Raw genomic sequence first — 22,687 nt, 5'->3', positions numbered from 1 at the left:
GTCAACAAACAGTACTTCAGCTCTAGTCAAGCAGTTGATTTGCCTGCTACGAAGAGGCATAGCAGCCCTTGCTGGTTTTATATCCTGTGGGGTGTGGCTCCATGACTCAGCAGTTCCTAGGCCTGGCCCACCCCTGCTTCTGTTGTTCCCGCCTCTCCTGTGTACGAAACCTAGGGTCCAGCCAGGCCTGATTGCCATCAGCTGGTTCTGGAGGCGTAGCCTGGGGGGGAAAGAGTCAGGAGACGGAGGCCTCATTATCTCTTCCACCTGGCCTGCCTCTGGTTCCTGAAGCTGAGAGCCAGGGAAGCCAGTGCTCCCGAGGTTAGTCCTGATGGCCCTTCTCCCTCACTTTCCAAGTCACTTTCTGGCAGGGGGCCCGGCTCGTGGGGGCACAGACACAACATGTTTTTTTTTAAAGGTTAAGGTAAACAAAAATCCTACTTCAAAGTAACGCTTCATCTTAATAAAATTCTCCCTCTTTTTATTTACCAAACCTATTGTGCAATATATACCACTAAACTAGACACTGCTGGCTCCTATTTAATTGGTTGTCCACCAAGACTCCAAGATCCCTCTCACGGTTACTGCTATTAAGCCTGGTTTCACCCAGTCTATATGTGTACTTTTGGTTTTTCTTGCCTAAGTGTAAGGTTTTACTTTTCTCTACATTGAATTTCATCCTAGTGGATGATCATTTGAATATGAGCCAGCAATGTGCAGCAGCCGCCAAAAAAAGCTAATACAATCCTGGATTATATAAATAGAGGCATAGAATCAAGATCACATGAAGTATTCGTGCCGCTTTACAAAACCTTAGTAAAACCACGCCTGGAATACCACAACCAATTTTGGTCACCATGCTACGAAAAAGATGTTGAGACTTTGGAAAGAAAATTCAGAGAAGAGCAACTAAGATGATGAAAGGCCTGGAAACGAAACCATATGAAGAATGGTTGCAGATTTGGGGCCTGGCTAGTCTAAAGAAAAGAAGAATTAGAGGTGAGATGATAGCAGTATTATAGTATTTCAGGGGCTGCCACAAAGAAGAGGGGAGGTCAAATTATTCTCCAAGCAAAGCACCGGAGGGCAGGACATGAAATAATGGTTGGTAACTAATCAAAGGGGTGTGCATAAGAGCACCAGCGTGCCTACCTTTCCTGTCCTAATGTTCCCTTTGATTGTATCCAATTCGTATGGTTATTTCATGCTTATACTTTTATATACTGTTGTGTTTGACAAATAAATAAATAAATAAAATAAATAAACCTGGAATTAAGGAAAAACTTCCAAACAGTGAGGACAGTTAACCAGTGGAACAGCTTTGCCTTCAGAAATCATGGGCACTGGAGGGTTTTAAGAAGAGACTAGACAGACACTTATCTGGAATTGAATAGGTTCTTCTGCTTGAACAGGGGGCTGGACTAGAAGACCTCAAAGGTCCCTTCCAGCTCTGTTCTGTTCTGTTCTGTTCTCTTCTGTTCTGTTCCTAGGATAGGCTGACAGAAGCAAAGTCAAAGGGAGTGTCTGCAGCACCTTGGACAGCTCCTAGACATGGCAAAGATGGCTGTCATAAGGGAGCAAGTCCCCATTGCCAAGTTGTCTGGAAAGCTGTAGCACCTCCAACAAGTGTCAACGTCTCACGTGGTGTCACTGCCTGCTTGCCTACGTCAGTTGATGGGCTCCTGTGCCTAAACAAACCGCGATTCAACAGAGTCTTTGATCCCCAATTAGATCCATCCTTCCTTCCTCAACCGACGCAAAAATTATCAGCTGCTCCTCTGCCAGATCTTAGCAAGGAGAGGGCCCTTTGCATCTGACGCTCCCAGGATTTCAAAAGGATTCATCGGGAGATGCTAGGGATTGAACCCGTGACCTGTGTGCAGTGCAGGTGCTCAGCTGCTGAGCTGTGCCTTCCTTCACTGCTTACCTAATAAGATCTGCTTCTCTAATGGCATCCTTTGAGGGATAAAGGGGAAGGAATAAGGACCTTATCCATTGTGGATAAGGTTTAAGTATAAGCATGCTGTAAGTTAACCCCCCCCCAAAAAATGCTTCTGTTTCTCCGAGAATTGAGGCGAAAACTATCTGGAGGAAACTCCATCTCTTTACCCAAGCAGGGGAGGGATGGGTTCTCTTGAGCATCAAATTCAGGCTGGGTTTTCAAAAGTGTTCTTTCTCCATTCAGAAGTCTGGTTGCTATGGTAACAGTCTCCGAGTAATGGATTGTTCTCGAGTGGTGAGTTTGGGCAGCTCAAGGCAGGAGGAGCCGATCCAATAGGCTGCAGCTGCTCCGTCTGTTCCAGCCCCGTTGTTAGAACTGCATTTTTTTTTTGTTTTGCTTAGGAAAAATCCATACAATGCAAAACGACAACTATTTCGGTTTCTATGGCTTTGTCTTGAGATTGGCTATGAAATCCTGCTGGTTTAATTCTTTTGAGCAGTAGAAAAATCTCATTTCTGGCTTCCAGCTGGCAAACTTCGTTTGAATGGAAGAAGCATCATCACCCCAAAGGGGATGTAAACCTTGATCAGATTTATCCCCTGCTCTTACCACCAAACCCACTCTGGTCAGTTTCGCAATGCCTTCTCATCAGTTTCATAAAGCGCATCGTGCTGACGTTCCCCGCTCATTTATTCCTTAGATTTTTATCCCGCTTTTATTACTTTTTAAGTAACTCAAGATGGCAGACCTACACATCCAAAATAAGACATCCTCTGATAATAAGCCCAATAGGCCTTTTGAGTGCGTGGCAATAAGGCCAAGCGCTTATTTCAGGGGTCAAAAAAATATAAGATAGGGTCTGATTTTCAGGGAAACACGGTAATACTCCTGCCTCCTCCTATTTTTCCCACAACCACAACCCTGTGAGGTGGGTTGGGCTGAGAGAGAGGGACTGATCACTCAAGCAGCGTCATGCCTAAAGTGGAACTAGAATTCGTAGTCTCCTGCCTAAAGTCACCCAGGTGCCTTTCTTGCCTAAAGTGGGATTAGAACCCGCACCCTCCTAGTCATTGACCCAAAGTCACCCAGGTGCCTTTTATGCCTAAGGCTGGATTAGAACTCAAGTCTCCTGCTGATTGGTCCAAAGTTACCCAGCTAGCTTTCATGGCTAAGGTTTTCCGACCTAGGCTTCCTCAGAAAGTAAACAGCACAAACTTAGTCCCAGCAAACTCCTTTTATTCATATGGTTGTGAATTATTGTCATTCCCAGCCCAAAAGGCTTCTCAAACAGTCTTTCAGGGGAGTGTTTACAAACACCCACCTTATCTCCCTTGGAATGCTGCCTGAGGACTAATTGCCACATAGAAGGCAAGGCCAAACTTAGCACAGTGTCAAACAGAACTTTTCCAAAGCTTTTACCGACCAGATGAACTAATTGCTTCCTCCAAAAGCTCATGTCCCATTCACTTCTCTTTTATGTCTTATGGGAAGGGCCAATCAACTCCAAGCCTTACTCCCAAGTCGACCCTGTTTTCTTAATTGTTCCTGTCTTCTGGCAGCTCTGCGCAGGTGCACATTGGGAACAGGCTCCAGCTGTTCTTCTGCCTTGCTGATATCAGACTCCTGGCAGCAAAGAACTACCAGATGGCCCTGGCCCCCTCTCTGCCTCTGATTCAAAGCTCTCGTCCGAGCCTTCCCCAGACTCCAGGACTGGCCCTCGTTCCTCCACAACTTCTTCACTGTCCAGCTCTGCTGCCAGCTCTGCTGGCTGCTGGCAGGCCACAACATAAGGTGGGACTAAAATTCAGTCTCCTAGTGATTGGCCCAAAGTCACCCAGCCAGCTTTCCTTTTATGCCTTTTATGCCTAAGCCTGGACTAGAACTCAAGTCTCCTGCTGATTGGCCCAAAGTTACCCAGCCAGCTTTCATGGCCAACACCTTAACCGTTAGGCCAAACCATTTCTCATACATCCTTGGCTTACATTTTTCTCCAGCAATATCCTATAAGAGAAACGGATGTCACAGCTTTGAAACACACTGTATTTTATAGTGCAAACAATCCACACAAAATCCGTAAGAGTAAAAATGGGTAAGGGGGCTGGGGAAGAGGGGAAATGAAATAGGATGTATTGTGTCTTTGTCCTTGAGGGACACAATCCTCATCCTGATAGAAAATAACTCCCAAGCACAGCCACACCTCCTCCTCCTCCTCCTCCTATATAATCTTTCAGAGCAGCTGATCAATGAAACACATCACCTGGCATTTCTCAGTCTTTATACCAAGAGCCCACAGCAGGTGGCAGCACCAACCAACTTTGCCTGATGTGGTGAAAAGAAGGATGAATCTAACTCAGGGGTCTCCAACCTTGGCAACTTTAAGACTTGTGGACTTCAACTTCCAGAGTTATAATTCTGGGAGCTGAAGTCCACAAGTCTTAAAGTTGCCAAGGTTGGAGACCCCTGATCTAACTCACAGAACCATATAAAGCAGGGGTCTCCAACCTTGGCAACTTTAAGCCTGGAGGACTTCAACTCCCAGAATTCCCCAGCCAGCAAAGCTGGCAAAGCAAAGCTGGCTGGGGAACTCTGGGAGTTGAAGTCCTCCAGGCTAAAAGTTGCCAAGTTTGGAGACCCCTGATATAAAGAACACAACTGCAGGAACAAGACAATCGTGGAATGTGGCACTCACTGGATTATTGCCTGAAGTCCTACATTGATGGTACTGTTGGTCTCCCTATTTATTGGTCCATATATCTGGAGGTACTGAATTTGGAAGAATTAGTTGAATCAGAAACATACATAACTGTTACTTAGCTCATAACATGCACAATATGGAATGAGTATCAGCAATTCTGACTCTTTGGTGAAAGTTAATTCAGCATTTTCACCCCTGAATTTCCTTTTTGGTTCCTTTGTTCAAGCTGGCCATCTTATATATAATTGATGCTATCCAAAATTGTTCTCCTGTAAGTTTTATACCTCTTGCTATACCTGCACCTGTATCTGTACCAGGGGTGAAATGCTCCTGGTTTGGACCGGATCACCCGATCCGGTAGCGATGGCGGTGGGTGGTTTGGAGAACTGGTAGCAAAAATCCCTGCCCCCCCCATGCCCAGCTGAGCCACGCGATCATCTGAGGGTTGTTTTTTTTTACTTTTAAAAGCATTTTTTCTTCGGCCAAAAAAAAAGCCTCTGGTGATCATGTGGCTCAGCTGGGATCGTCAGAGCCTTTTAAAAGCATTTTTTCTACAACCTCTTTGGCCGACAAGGTTGTTAAAAATGCTTTTAAAAGGCTCTGGCAATCCCAGCTGAGTTGCCTGATTGTCAGAGGCTTTTAAAAGCATTTTTTAGAACCCCTTCGGATCCAGAGGTTTGTAAAAAATGCTTTTAAAAGGCTCTGACGATCCCAGCTGAGTTGCCTGATCGTCAGAGGCTTTTTTTTCTTTTAAAGGCAAAAAAAATGCTTTTGAAAGAAAACAAAAGCCTCTGACGATCAGGCAACTCAGCTGGGATCATCAGAAGAGGCTGTAGGAAAAATGCTTTTAAAAGTAAAAAAAAGAAAAAGTTGGCCACGCCCACCCAGTCACATTACCCCCCTCACAAGCCACGCCCACAGAACTGGTAGTAACAAATTTTACATTTCACCACTGATCTGTACCTATACCTATATATTCAGGTAGTCCTCACAGCTTACAACCACAATTACAACTCAGAAGACTTGCAAATGGAAGATGTTACCTAGATCCCTCCCTTATCTGAGCGTTTACTGGCCGGATGCCCTTCCTGATGCTACACGGAGTTCACAGCAGATTTATTTTTTTCTTTCCATTTTAGGAGAAAAATATCTGCTGCTACTTAGGACTGAACTCTCAACCTTACGAGTGGGAGGTGAATGTCTTCCCACTAGGCCACCACGCCATGCATCTGAGCCACTCCAATAAAAGCATTATAACTTTACTTCACAGTTCTGTCCGGTGAAGATGTCCGTGTGCAGTCCAGCAGCCCCATTGCTGATTTTGTTGAGAATATGCCAAAACGGCTCTTGTCAGGTTGCCCTTTCAAAACGCTTTGGAATCAATTAATTCTCGTGCTAATTAACCAGCTCCTGCAAAAGCTGCCAAGTGTACGATTTCGTGCTCCCCTCCCTAAATGGAACCAAACTCTCCGCACTCTCTTAATTTAGATTATTCTTTAAGTGTGCCAGATTGAAATGTTGCCTTCGCCCTCCAGGGAGCTGGCAGAGAATGTATGGGGGCCAAAGGAATCTAATCCAAAAATGTGAAGATAACGTTTTGAGGTTGACTGAGAAGATGCTGCTGGAAAAGTGTGTGTGTGTGTGTGTGTGTGTGTGTGTGTGTGTGTGTACGCATGTGTGCTGCAGGAGGTGGAGGCTTGGTTATGTAACTGAGGCTGCTATAATTTCATCTTGCCTGCCCTCATTTGTTACCTTCCCCGGGGGGATGCCCTCCATATGGATAACCGAGTATGGAAAGAAGTTAGATGAGAACCGAAACTTCTACACATCTAGAGGGTGAAAACCTTTGCTGTCCATTGGTAGGATTGTTGCAAATGAACCAAAATAGGTCTGTTTCTTTAAAAAAAAAAAATCCCTTTGGGTAGTACAGGTAGTCCTCGACTTATGACCACAACGGAGCCCAGAGTTTAGGTTTGCTCAGTGAGAAATGGATGAAGCGAGTTTTGCCCCGTTTTGCGACTTTTCTTGCCACGCTTGTTAAGTGAATCGCCGCAACTGTTACATTAGTCACACGGTTGTTAAGTGGATCCGGCTTCCCAGGGGTGCTATTCAGCCGGTTCTATCCGGTTCGGGCGAATTGGTAGCGGCGGCTGCGGGAGGCTCCACCCACCAGCCCAGATGTCATCACCTCCCAATTATCCATGTTTTTGATGCTCTGTACATGCGCGGAAGGCCCCGGGCATGTAAGGAGGTGGCACGTGTGAGCAAAGTGTGTGCGCGCGTGTGCGCTCACATTTGCTAACTGGTAGTGGAGGTCAGTGAATACTGCCCCTGCGGCTTCCCCATTGACTTTGCTTGTCAGAAGGTCGCACAAGGGGATCGTGTGACCCCCTCCCCACTCCTGAGACACTGCAACCGTCATAAATAGGAACCAGTTGCCCAGCATTGGAATGTCAATCACATGACCATGATGGGGATGCAACAGTTGTAAGTGTGAAAAAAGGGGCCGTTGTAACTCTGAACGGTCACTGAATGAGCTGTTGTAAATCGAGTGTATGTGACTTCCTCAATCTCGGGCGCTCTACCAGAGCCTTGGGAGTTTTGAAGGTTCTGTGCAGGATCTCAGCTGTTCCTACCACTGCACTCTTCTGGACAGGAAGCTCTGATGTTGTTCCTGGGATAGGTTGGAGCCATTTTTCCCAGGTTAGGCGTCACAGGAGTGTTGCTATCACCCTTGGGGCCCCTTTGGCCTGTTGTGCTCCGTCAGCAGCCTACGGAGCTGGCAACAGAGTCGGACAGTGATGAGACTGAGGTGAAGCCAGGGCCATCGGGAAGTGAGGTGCGGACTCCAGAGCCTCCAGAGGCAGAGGAACAGGAGGAACCTGTTCCAAATGCACGCATGAGAAGAGCTGCCAGAAGGCAAGAGCAGCTCAAGCAAAGAGGATGACTCGTGAGTAGGGCCAAGAGATGATTGGCCCCTCCCATAAGGCTTAAAATAGACCAGCACCCGTGTATCAGCTTTGCCGGAAAACAACGTTGTAGCTGCGTCTTCTGCTCCGTCTTCTGCTTCGTGTATGTCTTTGTTTTTGTGGCTTCTGGGCGTTTGCCAGGAAGGGCCTTTGGCAGTTTGCCTAATTGGACTAAGGTTTGTGAGATAACTAAGGAATTTGTGTTGGGAGGCATTTGTTTTACTTTGAGCTGAACGACGCTGGGAATGAAGTAATTCCCAGCTGTTCGAATAAAGTTTGTTTTTCCACAGACTAAGTTTATTATTACCTACTTGGGTCTGCGTCACAACATGGCCTTTACTTTCCACATCTTCTCTAGTTGCTCCTTCAGGCCCTGGTAGCTTCTCCAGCTTCTCAGATTCCTTCCCCTCCTGATGTTGTTGTCACTTGGCCTCTCTATATCTATCACCATTGCTGTCTTTTGGTCAAGGAGAGATTCAACCAGCGTGAAATGTTCTTGGTTCGGACTGGATCGCGCGGATTGGCTGTGTGAGGTTCCTGCTCGTTGCAGGGGCCATTTTGGGTGAAGTGCAGCTGCTTTTAAATTGTGTGAGAGTCAGTTGTGTTGTGGTGTGTGTGTGTAAAGTGTGAAAGTTGGTTTTTGGTACCCTTATTGTTTTGTGTACTTTGTTTATTATTTTTATTATTTATTGTTATTGTCCATGCCCACCCGGTCACCTGACCACCGAGCCATGCCCACCAATTAAGCCACGCCCACAGAACCGGTAGGGAAATTTTTAGATTTCACCCCTGGATTCAACCTGATCAGGGAGAGATTCCACCTGGAAATAAGGCGAAATTTTCTGACAGTGAAAGCAATCAACCCATGGAAAAGAAAGTTGCCTTCAGAAGTTGTGGGAGCTTCATCACAGGAAGCCTTCAAGAACAGACTAGACTGCCCACTGTCAGAAATTTATATTTTATTTTTATTTTATTTTATTAGGTTTTTATACCGCCCTTCTCCCGAAGGACTCAGGGCGGTGTACAGCCAGAAAATAAAACCCACAATATACACAAATTAAAACAGAAATTAAAACGAGCATATTACAAAAAATGGCTGACATTTAAAAGTTTGAAACCCTAAAAAATTAATAAATAACCCCAATTAAAATTTACTAAAACTTTTAAGCCAGTCCCGCTTGAATAAATAAATGCATTTTCAGCTCACGGCGAAAAGTCCGAAGATCAGGCACTTGGCGTAGACCAGGGGGAAGTTCGTTCCAAAGCATAGGAGCTCCAACAGAGAAGGCCCTACCCCTGGGGGCCACCAGCCGACATTGTTTGGCGGACGGCACCCTGAGAAGACCCTCTCTGTGTGAGCGTATGGGTCGGTGGGAGGCATAAGGTAACAGCAGGCGGTCCCGTAAGTACCCGGGCCCTAAGCCATGGAGCGCTTTAAAGGTGGTAACCAAAATCTTAAAGCGCACCCGAAAGACCACAGGGAGCCAGTGCAGACTGCGCAGGAGTGGTGTTACATGGGAGCAACGAGTGGCTCCTGTTACTACTCGCGCAGCTGCATTCTGGACTAGCTGCAGCCTCCGGGTGCACTTCAAGGGCAGCCCCATGTAGAAAGCATTGCAATAATCCAAACGAGAAGTGACCAGAGCGTGAGTGACCGTGCATAAGGCATCCCGGTCAAGGAAGGGGCGCAACTGGCGGACCAAGCGTACTTGGTGAAAGGCCCTCCTGGAGACGGCCGCCAAATGACCAAATGGGGTAGGTTCTCCGGCTTGGACAGGGGGGTTGGACTAGATGACCTACAACTCTGATGGTGAACCTATGGCACGCGTGCCAGAGATGGCACACAGAGCCCTCTCTGTGAGCATGAGAGCCGATAGCCCAGCTCAGCTCCGCCGCACATTCACATGCATTTCCCACCAGCCGGTTGGTCTTCAGGTCTCTGCCGTTGCATGCAGGGGGGGCGCTTGCATGCAGCGGGGCAGGGCACATGCAGGGGGCAGTGCATGCGGGGAGGAGCACTTTGGGCACTCAGTCCAGGAAAGGTTAGCCATCACTGACCTACAAGGTCCCTTCCAACTCCGTTAATCTGTTATTCTGTTCTGGTCTTTGTTAGCTATCACAATGTCTGGTTGATTGGCTAGTCGCTAGTTATCTGTCTGGATCTGGAAGTCCTACAGGATTTTAGTTCTCTTATTCTCCACAACCGTCTGTGGGATCTCCCGTCTGGACATGGGATCTTCTAAACTGTTTCCTAACCTGGGCAACTTTAAGATGTGTGTGGACTTCAACTCCCAGAATTCCCCAGCAAACAGGCTATAACTACAAATCCCAGTGGCATGCTAGATCTCAGGGTTTTCTTCAGACTGTACATTCTCAAGGGAAGATCAAAGGTGAGTTCGAAAGGGTTCTATATCGTTGCCCTTCCCTGTCACGGACCATAAAAATGGACTGGGAGCAGTGGTAGAGCTTTCAGAGCCCAACTTGGCTGGGAAAAATCTAAGATCGCTACCCTGGCTGATCCTCTTTGGCAGTCTAAATCAGGGGTCCCCAACCTGTGGTCCATGGACCAGCCCCAGGCCACGGCATGCTAGAAACTGAGCCACATAAAGAAGCAAAGTCCCAGCTGCAGGATGCAGGCAGCTATAGCGAAACTATGTTCCCTCCGGTCCACGCAAAAGCGGTTGTCCACGGAACCTGTTCCTGGTGCCCCAAAGTTTGGGAGCCGCTGGTCTAAATCTCTTTTTTCTAATTAGTTTTTTTAAAAAAAATTTTAACAAACACACACAAACAAACAATGCGTTTTTTTTCTGAACAGAGTATTGGCTGAGTCACAAATTTGTATAGCTTTTAGTTATCTCCTCTCACAATTTATATATGTCACTTTTTGCCATAATATTCTTTCTCTCTAATGTTTATTTTCTTTTCCTTATTTCTTTTATATAACTAATCTTACCATTCACCCTAATCCAGGGGTGAAATCCAGCAGGTTCTGACAGATTCTGGAGAATTGGTAGCAGAAATTTTGAGCAGTTTGGAGAACCAGTAGCGGAAATTTTGAATAGTTCGGAGAGCCAGCAAATACCACCTCTGGCTGGCCCCAGAGTGGGATGGGAATGGAGATTTTGCAATATCCTTCCCCCAGGAGTGGGGACGGAATGGGGATTTTGCACTATCGTTTACCTGCCATGCCCACCAAGGCGCACCCACCATGCCCAACAAGCCACGGCCACAGAACCGTAGTAAAAAAAATGGATTTCATCACTGCCCTAATCTCTAATTATTAATCATTTTTTCTCTTTTTCCCCCTCCTCTCATTGCTTCCTCCAAGTTAAAACCTTTTAGTTTCAAATCAATCATATTTCTAATATTTAACCCTAACGCTAAATCTTCCTATTCAAATATTTTCCGATTACTCCCTTTTCACAACATAAAATATAGTGTCAAGCATTTCCCCTAAATTCCATTATTCCAATCACAAAAATTAATATTCATACAACTTTACAACTTGGTCTTAAATCTCAATGGTGCTTTTTTTTTTTTTCAAGAGGCAACTGGGCTTTCTGCTTTTTCTCTGAAGACGTTTCGCTTCCCATCCAAGAAGCTTCTCCAGCTCTAGGAGAAACCATGATGACCTGGATGGCTGAGAATCTCCAGACATTAAGCGGTACATTTTCAGAGCTGATGAGGATGAGAAGCGAAAACTAGACAGTCCAGTTGCCTTTTGGAGAAAGAAAGAAAAAAGCACCTTTGGGACAACCACGACCTGGATGACTGAGAATCTCCATACACCGGTCTAAATGATCTCCTCCCCACCCGATCCTCCAGCTATTTGTGGATTATGGGAGTTGTAACCCAACAGGTTAAAGTCCGAAGCGGGCATCCCAGCCGAATTCCTTTGCGCTGAGCCTGAGCGCCACCCAAACTGCCCAAGAGAATTCCTAGCAACCGGCTTCGCCTTTTTCCAAGGTGGTGGGGGGAGGAGGAGGAGGAGGAGGGCAGGAACCGGGGGGGGAGGAGCCCCCTGCCCCGCCCAGCCGACTCACCTGCCCGCCCCACCCCCAGCTTTTCTTTCTTTCTTTCTTTTTTTTTTCTTTCTCTTTTTCTGTTTTCCGCCCTGCGCGCATGTGCTTGCTCGCCGCCCAGCCGCCGGCTCTTCTCCCTTTGCCGCGAGCGCTTTCCAGGCGAGCCTCGTTTCCAAAGTGACCGGAAAAAGCACCGCTCGAGTCGCTGCCGCTTTGAGTTTGGACCGCCGGAGGAGTCCCAGCCATGCCCGCCCCGCCGGCCCGCATTTGGGAGCTCCGGGCTGCGCTGCTCTGCGCCCTACTCTGCGCGCCAGGCTTGCTCCCCAGCCAGGCAGGTGGGTGAGATCTCTCTCTCTCTCCTTCTCTCCCTCCCCCTCCCTCTCTTTCCTTCTCTCTCTCTCTCTCTCTCTCTCCTCCCTTCCTCTCTCTCTCTTCTCTCTCTCCTCTCTCTCCTCCCTCTCTCTTCCTTCTCTCTCTCTCCCCCTCTCCCTCCTCCTCCCTCTCTCTCTTCCTCTCTCTCTCTCTCTTTTTCCTTCTCTCTCTTTCCTTCTCTCCCTTCCTCTCTCTCTCTTTCCCTCTCTCTCCCTCCTCCCTCCCTCCCTCTCTCTCTTTCCTTCTCTCTCTCTCTCTCTTTCCTTCTCTCTCTCCCCTCTCTCTCTCTTTCCCTCTCTCTCTTTCCTTCTCTCTCTCTCCCCTTCCCTCCCTCTCCCCTCCCACTCTTAGGTCCCCTCCCACCCATCCACTTGGGACTCCCAGTTGGTTGTCACTTCATTGCTCTCAAGGTGGGGAGCAGGGTGGTGGTGGTTGTGGTTTGCAAAGTTGTGGTGACCTCTGGCCTTGAGGTGGCTTTGCAACGGGACGCAGGGAAGTAAATGGGAATGTGTGTGGGGGGGGAGATAGATGAGTGCAAAGTCCTGCTTTCCCCCAAGATGCTCCACCTTGAGTCTGTATGCCCCCACCCCCCCTCAAAAAAAGAATCTGGAGCCATCTAGAGCAGGGGTCTCCAACCTTGGCAACTTTAAGCCTGGCGGACTTCAACTCCCAGAATTCCCCAGCCAGTTGGTTGGGGAATTCTGAGAGTTGAAGTCCACCAGGCTTAAAGGGGAGGCTTTTAAGAAGAGACTGGACTGCCATCTGTCAGAAATGGGGTAGGGTCTCCTGGTTGGGGAGGGGGTTGGACTAGATGACCTACAGGGTCCCTTCCAACTCTGTTAATCTATCGATCTATTAAGTTGTGAAGGTTGGAGGCCCCCTTTTTAGAGCAAAGCTGGCTGGGGAATTTTGGGAGTGGAAGTCCACCAGGCTTAAAGTTGCCAAGGTTGGAGAGCCCTGCTCTAGAGAGAGGTTGGACTACAGCTACCATCATCCCTGCCTGCTAGTTGGGAAAAGTTGTTGAAGGCTTCGGCAGAGCATGCTGTAAAAATAGGTCAATTCCCTTCTTAGAACATCAAGTCCTATTTAGTCCCATTCCCTACTCCAGAGAGGAAATGGCTTCCTTGGGGTGGGTCCTAATTGTTACCTTAATGTTGATGATGTGCCCTTCCTCCAAGATTTCCTCCTTCTCTTTTTATTTTTCATAAAAACCCAGCAGTGGGGTGAGAAGAGCTATCAAAATGGTTGATCGGAAATCTCAACTAGTTGAATTCATGCAACTTGATCTATTAAACATGCATTGCTTGTAGTTGCACTGCATCCTGAACTTGGTTACTCTAAGCTAATTTTTTTCCCAAACTTGCTAGATGGTGGATTTGATTTGCTCAAATCCAGGTAATACTTTTGTACTTAGATGTACAAATTTGCTGTCCTGAATGAATGTCTGTACTCCACGTATTAATTCAGGAAAGCACTTGTACTATCACTAAATGTGATATGGGAACACAGCCAATAGGTTTTATTGGTGTTTCTGGGTTCAAACCCAGATCTTCTTGGTCAAAACCTGATGGTCATTCTCCCAGATCACCCATTCCTCTGATTCACACATATATGTTGAATTCTTAATTGTCTTTGACATTTGGAGTTCAGCTGTTCACCTGGCAATATAATGCAAGACTGTAGGGGAAGTTAATTCTTGAAGGTAGCACTTTGCAAGTAATTGTGAAGCTGAAAGCCTCCACATTTTGGGGGGAGGAAAGGGCTTGGCTCCACGGACCAGGATTCCCTTTTAGTTTAACAGTAACAGAGTCGAAAGGACCTTGGAGGTCATCTAGTCCAACCCCCTACTCACACAGGAGACCTGTACTAGGGATTCGAACCGCAGAACTGCCCACCTTTCTGATCAGCAAGCTCAGTGTCTTAGCCAGTGAGCCGCCTAGTTTACTTTTGTCCTTTGGTCAAGATAGCTGTAATCTAACTAGAGTTCTGATTAATTAGAGAAAAAGTAATAAGTATGTTGAATCTCTTCTATAGAAGAGAAGGCCTGTCATGAGTTCATTTCTGCAAGCTATGTATCTTGCACTTTTCCAGCCTACTGATCTGAAAGTCCACCCCAAATGCAGAGTTTTCAGTATGGGCACCAGATAGTATTTGACATGCAACTGAAGAGGTCTAATATAATTATTATACAGGTAGTCCTCGAGTTACAACCGCAACGGAGTCAAAAAATTATATTGTTAAGTGAAACATTTATTAAGTGAGCTTTGCCCCCTTTTCTGATTTTTCTTGCCATTGTTGTTAAGCGAATCATTGCATTTGTTAAGTTGGTAATACGGTTGGTAAGTGAATCTGGATTTCCCATGACTTTGCTTGTCAGAAGGTCGCACGAGTGAATCACATGACCACAGGACATGGCAACTCTCATAAATAGGAGTAAGTTGCGAAGCAGCTGAATTTTGATCATGTGACCCAGGGGATGCTGCAACGGTCATAAGATTTTTGAACGGTCACTAAAAGAACTGCTGTAAGTCAAGGTCCGTCTTTATAGTTAGGATTCCTTCCAGATTTATTCCAAATTCTGGGAATCCGGGGTTTGATAGCCCCTTCTAAAAATGCTCAGTGTGCAATGTTTGTACCACAAAATACCCATGCGGTCCACCAATGTATTTTCTGTCAGGGCATGTAACCGTGTGCTGCAGAAACACATATTCATATTCATTCTTTTTCTCTTTCTCTTGGTAGCATGCTTAATGCCAATCTGTCTTGGTGTTGGATCGGGAGTATTTTAAGAAAGTGGTTTAGTAATGCAGATGGAGTCATACTTCTGTTTTTCGCCTACTCTGGGGTTTCTCTCTCTCTCTCTCTCTCTCTTTCAAAGCTATCAGCCCATTCATTAGAACAGTCTGATAGATGCTGGCCCATCCCTGTTGTACCAACCTGTTGTTGAGCAGGCTTTTTTTTTAAATGTGTGTGTGTTCTATGGCTGGATGTTGTGTCGCTGTACACTTCGTGTGATTTCTGCCTTAACGGTGAGCTCAATTAAACTGGGCTTTATGCAACGAAGAAGGGGCCTCTGTGGCTCAGACTGGTAAGACAGTCTGTTATTAACAGCAGCTGCTTGCAATTACTGCAGGTTCTAGTCCCACCAGGCCCAAGGTTGACTCAGCCTTCCATCCTTTATAAGGTAGGTAAAATGAGGACCCAGATTGTTGGGGGCAATAAGTTGACTTTGTATATAATATACAAATGGATGAAGACTATTGCTTGACATAGTGTAAGCCGCCCTGAGTCTTCGGAGAAGGGCGGGATATAAATGCAAATTAAAAAAAACAAAAACAAAAACAAAACGAAGAAGTCAGTAGCTCAGGGCTGTGTAACATTTTCATAGCCGGCGGGCACATTTTACATTTTGAGGAATGGCTTATGAGACCTTGTAAATAAGGCAGCAATGCAGAATGTGTCACCCAACTAGCTGGACTCTATAGACCGTGATGAAGTTGGGTACTAAATTATCCCCTTTTGGGCAGTTGGACAATACACTGACCTATCGTCTATGGAGATTCTCAGTCATACAGGTCATAGTTGTCCCAAAGGTGCTTTTTTAAAAGGCAACTGGACTTTCTGGTTTTTCTTTGAAGACATTTCGCTTCTCATCCAAGAAGCTGAAGAAGTCTCCAAAGCCTCCACATCTTTTTTGTACTATGGTGACCAAAATTGGTTGCGGTATAAACTTAGCATCCCGGGAAGTCATTAGGTTACATTGAAAACAACATAGCAAGCCAGATGTTGGAGGCATCTGTGCGAACCTGGATCTTTGCAAGCCTGGGTGTTTTCACTCAGTATTGCTAAATTTCTATGCCACCTATCTTGCTGCCCAAAGTGACTCTCCCATAACAGGCTAAATATAAACAAAACAACAACCAAAGTTAACACCAACCAAACTTAGCATTCTGGGAGGTCACTTAATCACATTGAAAACAATATAGTAAGTGTTGTGGTCCGCCAGCAGCCTGCAGAGCTGGCAATGGAGTTGGATAGTGATGTGGCTGGGGAAGAACACGAGCCAGTCCTGGAGGCTGGGGAAGGCCCGGATGAGGGCTCTGCGTCAGAGGCAGAGGTGGGGTCAGGGCCATCGGGGAGTGAGGTGCGGACTCCAGAGCTTCCAGAGGCTGACAGTAGTGAGGTAGAGGAACAGAAGGAGCCTGTTCCTAATGCACGCATGTGAAGAGCTGCCAGAAGGCAAGAGCAGCTCAAGCAAAGAGGACGACTCAGGAGTAGGGCCAAGAGACGAGTGGCCCCTCCCATAAGGCTTAAAAGACCAACAAGGGCATTTGGGCTTTGCCTGAAAACAACATTGATAGCTTCGTCTTGTTGCATTTATTTTGTATAGCCAAGAAAGGCCTTTGGCAGTTTGCCTAATTGGACCAACGTTTGCGATAGGACTGAGGAATTTGTGTTGGGAGGAATTTGCTTTAATTTAGTTGAACTACGCGGAGAATGAGAATTCTCAGCTGTTCGAATAAAGTAAGTTTGTTTTTACACTGACTGAGTTTCCTACCACCTACTTGGGTCTAGGTCACAACAGTAAGCCAGATGTTGGAGGCATCTGTGCCAATCTGGGTCTTTGCAAGCCTGGATCTTTTCAACACACTATTGTCCAGGTATTAATTCAGGGCAATTGTTATCCGAGGAAGCAAATTAGCGATGCACGTAGTGTAATCTGAATCCATGGAAATAGGAGAAGAAAGCAAGGATGGTATCCTCCTGAAGCTTTACAGCCTAAGTACTTTATAGGCAAGAATGGAAAGTGTTGTGCAGACTCTTTGAAACACCTGCTCTCTTGTGATTGGCTCTCCCCTGGGGCAGCAGCGGGTGGATTTCACACCGGTGTGACCTGTTTTGTTCCGTCTTTTTATTAGATTCCTGAAGCCTACCAATCAGCATCCGTCCATTGCAAAATGAGGCCTTGAGGGCAGAGTCAAATGTCAACTATTGTTTTATCAATTATAAAACAATAGTTTTATAACTATTGTTATAATAGTTGCCCCTCTGGGGAATACATGCATAAGTGCATGATGTGGGTTGACCTGGAGATGAAGGATACCAGCCACTGTTTTGCAATGCAAAGCTTGGGACCTTGGCAGGCAGTTTTGGAAAGGAGATGGACCCACGGCAAGATCTGGGGTGCACAGATATCAAAGAAGGCCGAGCTTCTACTCCAGTTATCTATGATGTCATAAGGAGACAGGATCGTATTTGCCTTACAGCAGGGTTTGTAACAGTAACAGTAGCAGAGTTGGAAGGGACCTTGGAGGTCATTTAGTCCAACCCTCTGTACTAGGGATTCAAACTGGCGAACTGCTGTCCTTTCAGATCGACAAGTTTGGTCTTTTAGCCACTGAGCCATATGGCTTCCCAACTCTGCCAACTTTAAGATGGGTGGACTTCAGCTCCCAGAATTCCCCAGCCAGCATGTCTGTCTGAGGAATTCTGGGAGTTGAAATCCACCCATCTTAAAGTTGGCAGAGTTGAGAAACCGTGCCTTGCAGGATAGTCAGAAGATGGATTTCTGTGTAGCTATGACAGAGGTGTTTCCTGCCCTTTTTGTGTTCTGCTTTCTGTTCTAAATTATATATTTATTTTATGGACTGGAGTGGGTTTCTTTGCAGATCAGGAAGGTACCCTGTAATAAGATGGACCTGCACATTGATGGTAACTATTCTGCAGGATTTCAGATCAAAATATTTCTTAGCTGAAGCCAGAAAAACGTACCATAGATGCTCTCTCACTGAGCTGCAATTTTCCGTTTACGCTATAGCGGGGTGTCAAGCTCGATTTCATTGAGGGCTGCATCAGGGTTGACCTGGGGGGGGCAAAGTGGGTGTGGCCAGGGTAGGTGTAGCCAGTTCTACATCACTCATATGGGGGGGGCACCTGTGGTGGCCAAGTGCTAAGGGAGGACTTCCCTCAGACCCTCCCTCACTCTCATGATAATCAATCCCTTCCTTCCTTCCTTCCTTCCTTCCTTCCTTCCTCCCTGCCTGCCTGCCTGCCTGCCTGCCTTCCTCTCTCCCCCTCCCTCCCCCTCCCTCCCCCCTCTTCATTCTTCTTTCTTCTTCCTTCCCCTCTTTCCTTATTTTCCCTTCCTTGCTCTCTTCCCATCTTCCAACCTTTGTCTTTCCTCTTTCCATTTCTCCTTTTCTGTCCCCTCTTGCATGCTCAAAAGGGGAAACATGTCTCCTTTTGTTTTGTTTTTAGTTTGTTTTGCTAACCCTCTGCCAGCGAAAATGGAGCTCCGGCCCTCCCGAGCTCTGTTTTCGCTGGCAGAGGCACCAAGGATTGGTCCTTTGCTGTTTCCAGGGTGGCCCCACGGGCCGGATCTAAGCACCCCGCAGGCCAGATCCGGCCCATGGGTCTTGATTTTGACACCCCTGCGCTATGTTCTTCCTCTGGGACCAGATTTGTCGGCAGTCAGGTGGCATGTAGTCCTACGGGAGATGGTGTGGTATATAAGTTTGATTAATAAATAAATAAATAAATATGCATTTGACAATAACAATGGAGGCGTTCACAAAATCGCAGGCATTGACGGCTTCATCACCAGTCAATTGCAAAAGGCAGCTGTACTCAGAACAACCCGAGACAATACCTTTAACATCATTAAACTTCCACATCTGCCTTTCCCAGGTCCTTGGGAAGGACTCGATAGATGGATAAAAATGCCAAATCTGGTCTGAACATCTAACTGGCTTACCATGCAACGAACCACAATAACGGCAGCTCCTAGGACACTGCACGTCATGGATGTGTCTACTTGGAGCTGTGCTTGCAGATCACACTTGCAAGCACGCTTACTCAGGAGTAAGCTTTAGTTTGGGGGAATAAATGACACTCCTGTGTATCAGGATTCTGATTTTGGAGGTCCCCAGCTTTTCCAGATGCTGAGAAAGACTCCGTAGCGCAGCAGATGGGAGAGTGGGCAGCTTTGCTTCATGTCCCTTCCCCGAGAGTTGCTGATGGCAGGGACAAGGGCTATTGATAAATGTGTGAACAGGCCTCGGTTTGTGGGTTGGTTGGAACAGATGGGAGGAGATCTTGAAGCAGGCAGTGTTTTTCCTCTCTCCCCCGTCCGATGGAGCAGCGTGCCAAGATTTGAAACCATCGGGCAAAGCATCCAATTTCTCTGTGCTTGTGTGTGGTGACAAAAATAGCTGGGCTCCTTAAACAACATGCAGGCACACACACAAACAAACAAAAACACACCAACCTGCTAAGAATTTGAGGAACCAAGTCCTGCTTTCTTACTGGCTCTTGTTAAGTCACTCACTGCTAGTTAAAGTGCTATAACCAGAACTCTGTATCCATGGCAATAGAGCCCATCAACCTTCCACTCTACAAAGATAATTGGTTAACTAAAGAGAGCGGGAGGGAGAAAGAGAAAGAAAGAGAGAGAGAGAGAGAACATGTGTGTTTGTCTCAGTAAACAGAAAAGGCTCCCAGGCTAAGTTGGACACTTTCTCCTGATCGGCGAGCTGGTTGCAAGGGGTTGGATGTTACTACTGGTGGTTGCCTCTCACTTTTGGCTTGGTTCCCGAGTTCCATTCCAAGCTGGCCTTCTCCTGGGGTTGAGTAATCCTACCTGAAGGGGTGTGGTGGCTCAGTGGCTAAGATGCTGAGCTTGTTGATCGAAAGGTCGGCAGTTCAGTAGTTCAAATCCCGAGTGCCGCATAACGGGGTGAGCTCCCGTGACTTGTCCCAGCTTCTGCCAACCTAGCAGTTCGAAAGCACGTAAAAAAATGCAAGTAGAAAAATAGGGACCACCTTTGGTGGGAAGGTAACAGTATTCCGTGCGCCTTTGGCATTGAGTCCTGCCGGCCACATGACCACGGAGACGTCTTCGGACAGCGCTGGCTCTTCGGCTTTGAAACGGAGATGAGCACTGCCCCCTAGAGTCAGGAACGACTAGCACAGATGTGCGAGGGGAACGTTTACCTTAAACCTACATGGGATCAGAGTTGCATGGCAGATATGAAATCTTTCTGCCCTGTGCAGAGTAGAAAGATCTCCAGAGGTTGTGAGCTATCCCAATCACTTGAGAAGAGCTATACAGGTAGTCCTCGACTTACAACAGTTCATTTAGTGACTGCTCAAAGTTACAATGGTACTGAAAAAAAATGGATGTTTTTCACACGACCTTTGCAGCCCCCTGGTGGTCACGTGATCAAAATTGAGATGCTTGGCAACTGACTCACATTTATGACAGTCGCAGTGTCCCGGGGTCATGTGATCCCCTTTTGCGACCTTCTCACAAGCAAAGTCAATGGGGAAGCCAGATTCACTTAACAACCGTATTACTAACTTAACGAATGCAACCATGCAGATAACAACTCTGGCAAGAAAAGTTGTAAAATGGGGCAAAACTCACTTAACAAATTAGCAATACAAATGTTGGGCTCTATTGTGCTGTAATTCAAGGCCTACGCCTACCTGTACAGGTAATCCTTGATTTAAGACCACAATTGGGATGAGAATTTCCATTGCTAAGCAAGGATTTCCATTGCTAAGTAAGGTTCTACATTTAGGCCAAAAAAACAAAATGCACCAGTACCGTATATGTGGTACCTTGCTCAATAGTAGTACCTGTGAGAGGGATCTTGGAGTCCTAGTGGATAACCATCTAGATATGAGCCAGCAGTGTGCAGCAGCTGTTAAAAAAGCCAACACAGTTCTGGGCTGCATAAACAGAGGGATAGAATCAAGATCACGTGAAGTGCTAGTACCACTTTATAATGCCTTGGTAAGGCCACACTTGGAATATTGCATCCAGTTTTGGTCGCCACGATGTAAAAAAGATGTTGAGACTCTAGAAAGAGTGCAGAGAAGAGCAACAAAGATGATTAGGGGACTGGAGGATAAAACATATGAAGAACGGTTGCAGGAACTGGGTATGTCTAGTTTAACAAAAAGAAGGACTAGGGGAGACATGATAGCTGTGTTCCAATATCTCAGGGGCTGCCACAGAGAAGTGGGAGTTGGGCTGTTCTCCAAAGCACCTGAGGGTAGAACAAGAAGCAATGGGTGGAAACTGATCAAGGAAAGAAGCAACTTAGAACTAAGGAGAAATTTCCTGACAGTTAGAACAATTAATAAGTGGAACGACTTGCCTTCAGAAGTTGTGAATGCTCCAACACTGGAAATTTTTAAGAAAATGTTGGATAACCATCTGACTGAGATGGTGTAGGGTTTCCTGCCTGGGCAGGGGGTTGGACTAGAAGGCCTCCAAGGTCCCTTCCAACTCTGATGTTATGTTATGTTATGTTAAGATTACGACCTTTTTAAGCAGTTTACTACCCTTTGTGACAGTGTATGGTTTATGATTAAATTACCGAAGTTAATAATAGATAAGTATTATGAGGAAGTGGGGGGATTGCTTCATTTAAACCTCCATTTTAAAGCTTTACTGTTTTTTATATGTACAGTAGTGGCCAAAATTGTAGAAACCTTTTGGGAAAAGTGTATTTTCTAAAACAAGCTAATAACACCACTTTATTTTTGGGAGTAGTACTATAGAATTATATAACAATGGAAAGATAATTTAATCAAGAATGTAAGGCAATAACTTTTATAAAGGATTTGCTATTAGAATAGCAGTTACAGTATAAAGAAGAAAAGTGAAACACATAGAAAAAAAAAAGATATACAAAAATTATCACCCTAGAAAAAACGAGATACAAAAATTATCACCATGTCAGTTAATACTTCGCTGAGTAACCTTTAGTATGAATTACGGCCTTAAAACGGTCTTCCCATGGAGTGAACCAAGTCTTTGAGTTCTGCAGCTGTTTAATGTGAAACCAAGATTGAATGATTGCGTTTATTAACTGGGTCACTTCTGGCTGACAAGTTTCTTTAGTCGGCTCCATAGATTTTCTGTTGGGTGAAGGTCTGGGCTATTCCCAGACCATTCCAGCAGTGGAATATGATTATCTTGAAACTCCAAAAAAAAAGTGATGTCATTAGCCATCAAACCTCAAAAATACACTTTTACCAATAGGTTTCCACAATTTTGGCCACTACTGTATGTGAAATCATAGCATGCTAGAATAGTTAGGGATTAGGTACAAAAATCTTGAATTTGCCTTGCTTTGTCAGATCCCAGGTTGAATATTATCCCAGTTCCGGGCACCATAATTAAAGAAGGAAGCATAGAATTAACTATAGCAGAGTTTTTCAAACTTGGCAACTTTGAGTGGCTCTTAAAATTCCCCAGCCAGCATGAATTCTGGGAGTTGAAGTCCACAGATCTTAAAGTTGCTGAGGTTGAAAAACACTGATTAATTTATCAAAAGTCTGAGATTCTTGCAAGATTTGGTTGAATGTTAGGCATAAACGTCTTAGAAGTTACAGTTGCTCAATCAGTTATTTCAAGGGAGGACTGGTTCCCTTTTCCTGGGAAGGGTTAAAACCAAAATTGGTAGATGTTTTTCAGGGATATTTTGTACCTTATGATTCTTGATGAATCTATCTTTTTTTTAATGTACACTGAAAGCATATGCACCAAAGACAAATTCCTTGTGTGTCCAATCACACTTGACCAATAAAGAATTTATTCTATTCTATTCTATTCTATTCTATTCTACCCTCAAAACGACGCTATAGAGCACTGCACAACAGAACAACTAGACAC

The 22,687-nt window shown here is 45.8% G+C and overlaps 1 protein-coding gene across 2 annotated transcripts in view; it reads left to right on the top strand.

Moving 5' to 3' along the window:
* The first annotated feature begins 11,808 nt into the window (after positions 1-11,808).
* Positions 11,809-22,687, top strand: part of CD164L2 (CD164 molecule like 2) — an 87,259-nt gene continuing 76,380 nt past the window's right edge. For both annotated transcript variants that reach the window (XM_058196516.1, XM_058196517.1), the window contains exon 1: positions 11,809-11,963. In XM_058196516.1, coding sequence (XP_058052499.1) covers positions 11,873-11,963 — 91 coding nt within the window. In that variant the 5' untranslated portion in view covers positions 11,809-11,872. The remainder of the gene's footprint in view (positions 11,964-22,687) is intronic.

This window comes from Ahaetulla prasina, chromosome 10 (genome assembly GCF_028640845.1).
Source record: "Ahaetulla prasina isolate Xishuangbanna chromosome 10, ASM2864084v1, whole genome shotgun sequence".
Classification (NCBI taxonomy): domain Eukaryota; kingdom Metazoa; phylum Chordata; class Lepidosauria; order Squamata; family Colubridae; genus Ahaetulla; species Ahaetulla prasina.
This window is presented reverse-complemented; position numbering and strand designations above follow the sequence as displayed.